The sequence below is a fragment of the Cyclopterus lumpus genome, chromosome 20, assembly GCF_009769545.1.
Source record: "Cyclopterus lumpus isolate fCycLum1 chromosome 20, fCycLum1.pri, whole genome shotgun sequence".
Taxonomy (NCBI): Eukaryota; Metazoa; Chordata; class Actinopteri; order Perciformes; family Cyclopteridae; genus Cyclopterus; species Cyclopterus lumpus.
The window spans coordinates 4,249,111-4,254,075 of record NC_046985.1 but is presented as its reverse complement, the minus strand read 5'-3'; the positions used below and the strand labels follow the sequence as shown (position 1 = coordinate 4,254,075).

At 45.7% G+C, this 4,965-nt stretch overlaps 1 protein-coding gene across 1 annotated transcript in view; it reads right to left on the bottom strand.

Moving 5' to 3' along the window:
- The window catches only part of LOC117749558 (gamma-aminobutyric acid receptor subunit rho-3), a 17,180-nt gene extending 13,048 nt beyond the window's left edge, over window positions 1–4,132 (bottom strand). The window contains exon 1 of the mRNA XM_034560181.1: window positions 3,990–4,132. Coding sequence (XP_034416072.1) covers window positions 3,990–4,132 — 143 coding nt within the window. The remainder of the gene's footprint in view (window positions 1–3,989) is intronic.
- Between the last annotated feature and the right edge of the window lie 833 nt (window positions 4,133–4,965).

Here is a 4,965-nt window from a genome sequence, read left to right as displayed (position 1 = left end):
ATATAATATATAATAGTAGACATGTGTGTGTGTGTTTTTACAGTGTGGTATCAGTACTTTTGCTAAATACCCAGTCTGGTATAAGTACGTTTACTTCCTTCACTATTTATAACTTCTATACAACCAGAGGAGTCGCCCCCTGGTGGTCAGGAGAGAGAATGCCGTTTTAACACATGAAGCATAGACTTCTATACAACCAGAGGAGTCGCCCCCTGGTGGTCAGGAGAGAGAATGCAGTTTTAACAAGTGAATCATAGACTTCTATACAACCAGAGGAGTCGCCCCCTGGTGGTCAGGAGAGAGAATGCCGTTTTAACACGTGAAGCATAGACTTCTATACAACCAGAGGAGTCGCCCCCTGGTGGTCAGGAGAGAGAATGCAGCTTTAACACATGAAGCAATGTGAAAGAGGTCCTCACAGAGATAGAAGTATACATGGTGTGTGTGTGTGTGTGTGTGTGTGTGTGTCAAGCTGTGTGGCTTTCAAAGAGGCTTTCCATTTGTCAGCAGAGAAACTCTAAAACAGCTTTTATCTCTTTTCTTACTGTGTGTGTGTGTGTGTTAAACTTCTCTGAACACACACACACACACACACACACACACACGTGCAGCTTGTGCAGCAGCCGGCTGTAATTACACCGTCTGCATCCTGAACGTGGTGTCGTCGGGGTTTCCCTGGTTGAATGTCGCACATTTAGTTTACACTTTATTTAAACACACAAAGTGTGTACTTTGTGTGTTCTGAGGACGCCGCCACGCAAACGCATTTGTTGATTTCCTGCTGAAAACACACAATGTGATGTCACGTTGAGATATTTAAAGGTTCACTTATTTAAAGACTTTCACCCTGTTCGTGTCCCTATGATAGTGATTATTTGTTTACAGTTTTTATTTATTTACAGTTGTTATTCAATTATAGTTGTTTTTTATTTACGATTATTTGCTTAGGATTATTATTATTTTCTGTTTGTAATTTTTTTTAAGGTTATTATTAGTACTTTTACTGTAACAGATTATTGTTACTGTGGGGTATTATTACTTTTACTGTAACAGATTATTGTTACTATGTGGTATTAATACTTTTATTGTAACAGAGTACTAGTACCTTTACTGTAACAGAGTATTGTTACAATGTGGTATTAGTACTTTTATTGTAACAGAGTATCAACTCATCTGGCGCCAGACAAAGAAGTAGAATGAGAAAAAGATCAAACACCTGGAGAACTAATGACTTGAGTGCTAATTATTAAAAGTGGGAACAAGTCTTTGGATTCCAAGTCAAGCGGACAAGTCTTAAGTCATGTCCCAAGTCAAGACCGAAAACTCCCAAGTCAAGTCAAGTCACAAGTCTCAAGTCAAGTCTAAAGTCAATTCCCAAGTAAAGTCCCAAGTCAAGTCTCAAGTCAAGTCACAAGTCAAGTCTCAAGTCAAGTCCCAAGTCAAGTCTCAAGTCAAGTCCCAAGTAAAGTCCCAAGTCAAGTCTCAAGTCAAGTCCCAAGTCAAGTCTCAAGTCAAGTCCCAAGTCAGGTCTCAAGTCAAGTCCCAAGTCAAGTCTCAAGTCAAGTCCCAAGTCAGGTCTCAAGTCAAGTCCCAAGTCAAGTCCCAAGTCAAGTCTCAAGTCAAGTCCCAAGTCAGGTCTCAAGTCAAGTCCCAAGTCAGGTCTCAAGTCAAGTCCCAAGTCAGGTCTCAAGTCAAGTCTCAAGTCAAGTCCCAAGTCAAGTCTCAAGTCAAGTCCCAAGTCAAGTCAAGTCCCAAGTCAGGTCTCAAGTCAAGTCCCAAGTCAGGTCTCAAGTCAAGTCTCAAGTCAAGTCTCAAGTCAAGTCCCAAGTCAGGTCTCAAGTCAAGTCCCAAGTCAGGTCTCAAGTCAAGTCTCAAGTCAAGTCTCAAGTCAAGTCCCAAGTCAGGTCTCAAGTCAAGTCCCAAGTCAAGTCCCAAGTCAGGTCTCAAGTCAAGTCTCAAGTCAAGTCTCAAGTCAAGTCCCAAGTCAGGTCTCAAGTCAAGTCCCAAGTCAGGTCTCAAGTCAAGTCTCAAGTCAAGTCTCAAGTCAAGTCCCAAGTCAAGTCTCAAGTCAAGTCCCAAGTCAAGACCGAAAACTCCCAAGTCAAGTCAAGTCACAAGTCTCAAGTCAAGTCTAAAGTCAATTCCCAAGTAAAGTCCCAAGTCAAGTCTCAAGTCAAGTCCCAAGTCAAGTCTCAAGTCAAGTCCCAAGTCAAGTCTCAAGTCAAGTCCCAAGTAAAGTCCCAAGTCAAGTCTCAAGTCAAGTCCCAAGTCAAGTCTCAAGTCAAGTCCCAAGTCAGGTCTCAAGTCAAGTCCCAAGTCAAGTCTCAAGTCAAGTCCCAAGTCAGGTCTCAAGTCAAGTCCCAAGTCAAGTCCCAAGTCAAGTCTCAAGTCAAGTCCCAAGTCAGGTCTCAAGTCAAGTCCCAAGTCAGGTCTCAAGTCAAGTCCCAAGTCAGGTCTCAAGTCAAGTCTCAAGTCAAGTCCCAAGTCAAGTCTCAAGTCAAGTCCCAAGTCAAGTCAAGTCCCAAGTCAAGTCCCAAGTCAGGTCTCAAGTCAAGTCCCAAGTCAGGTCCCAAGTCAAGTCTCAAGTCAAGTCCCAAGTCAAGTCTCAAGTCAAGTCCCAAGTCAAGTCAGGTCTCAAGTCAAGTCCCAAGTCAGGTCTCAAGTCAAGTCTCAAGTCAAGTCTCAAGTCAAGTCCCAAGTCAGGTCTCAAGTCAAGTCCCAAGTCAGGTCTCAAGTCAAGTCTCAAGTCAAGTCTCAAGTCAAGTCCCAAGTCAGGTCTCAAGTCAAGTCCCAAGTCAAGTCCCAAGTCAAGTCCCAAGTCAGGTCTCAAGTCAAGTCTCAAGTCAAGTCTCAAGTCAAGTCCCAAGTCAAGTCTCAAGTCAAGTCCCAAGTCAGGTCTCAAGTCAAGTCCCAAGTCAAGTCCCAAGTCAAGTCTCAAGTCAAGTCCCAAGTCAGGTCTCAAGTCAAGTCCCAAGTCAGGTCTCAAGTCAAGTCCCAAGTCAGGTCTCAAGTCAAGTCTCAAGTCAAGTCCCAAGTCAAGTCTCAAGTCAAGTCCCAAGTCAAGTCAAGTCCCAAGTCAAGTCCCAAGTCAGGTCTCAAGTCAAGTCCCAAGTCAGGTCCCAAGTCAAGTCTCAAGTCAAGTCCCAAGTCAAGTCTCAAGTCAAGTCCCAAGTCAAGTCAGGTCTCAAGTCAAGTCCCAAGTCAGGTCTCAAGTCAAGTCTCAAGTCAAGTCTCAAGTCAAGTCCCAAGTCAGGTCTCAAGTCAAGTCCCAAGTCAGGTCTCAAGTCAAGTCTCAAGTCAAGTCTCAAGTCAAGTCCCAAGTCAGGTCTCAAGTCAAGTCCCAAGTCAAGTCCCAAGTCAAGTCCCAAGTCAGGTCTCAAGTCAAGTCTCAAGTCAAGTCTCAAGTCAAGTCCCAAGTCAAGTCTCAAGTCAAGTCCCAAGTCAGGTCTCAAGTCAAGTCCCAAGTCAAGTCTCAAGTCAAGTCCCAAGTCAGGTCTCAAGTCAAGTCTCAAGTCAAGTCTCAAGTCAAGTCCCAAGTCAGGTCTCAAGTCAAGTCCCAAGTCAGGTCTCAAGTCAAGTCCCAAGTCAGGTCTCAAGTCAAGTCCCAAGTCAAGTCTCAAGTCAAGTCTCAAGTCAAGTCCCAAGTCAAGTCTCAAGTCAAGTCTCAAGTCAAGCACACTTTTTAAACATTCTTTTTAATCTTTGTGCTTTTTTCTAAGTATTTTTGAAATTGTCAAAAAAGTATTTTTCATTGTCAAAAGGCTGAGTCCAAGTCGAGATGCAAGTCTTTTTTTTAATTTTGTCAAGTCCACCGCTCCGCTAATTAGCACATGCTAACTCAAACACAACTGTGTAAATGTGTAAATACTGTATGTAAATGTGCGCTACTTTACAGGTGCATATACACTTCATAAGGTGATAACATGTTGATGTTTACATGTTTACTTGCTGCACTGCCCTAAGAAGCACAAACAGAACGCGAGTCTCACCCTCCGAACTTGAACTTGCTCTTCTCCCCGAGGAACACCTCCTTGTGCCTCCTCCGCCCCGAGCTGCGCCCGCCGGACGCCACAGCGACGAGGCCGGCGGCGGCGGCGGCGAGCACCAAGCAAGTCAGCAGGTCCACCTTCATGCTTCACAGGTCGCCCCGCCACAGCGGACGCGACGCCAGCATCGCCGGGCCACAGTGACCCCCCAGCAGCTCCAGCAGCTCCAGCAGAACCGGCAGCTCCTGCAGAACCAGCAGCTCCAGCAGCTCCAGCAGAACCAGCAGAACCAGCAGCTCCAGCGGCCCCAGCTAACGCTGCTGGTTCTGGTCCAACATCCCACGGTGATGCCGGTGGGTAGATTCCTCAACCAGAGAGCTCCAGCGGAGCGAAGGCAAACACATGAGTGGGGTTTCCTCTTGAGTGCATGAATACGACTCCTACACGCAGCTCCTCGGTCTGCAGCCGGACATCTCCAGGACGCTGCTGCTCCACCCGACCCGCTTCATGCACTCCGTCAGTCGGCCGGCCTCCGTCTGTTTTATCTGCAGATTTTTTTTTTGGTCCTATCTCTGATTAAAATCGATATGAATCTATTCCTCGCGGCGATGGAGGAATGACACTAATTCCACCCTAATCCTCTTATCTGCGGCCACAGCAATCTTTTACTAACCTACAAACAGCCACACACACACACACACACACACACACACACGCACACACACACGCACGCACACCTACACACACAGGAATCAGGATTTTCTCAGTGGGACAATAAAAAAATAAAAAAGACCTGGCACCTGGTGTGATTATATGGATTATATGAGGCTAGTGCACACCTCCACATTGCGCGAGTGCACGCGTCTGTGTGTGTATGTGTGTGTGTGTGTGTGTGTGTGTGTATATACAGAGGTTATTTGTGTGTGAAAATGAATCACAGGTTTGGAAGCAGCTCAAACAACCAATCGGCCGAAATTTA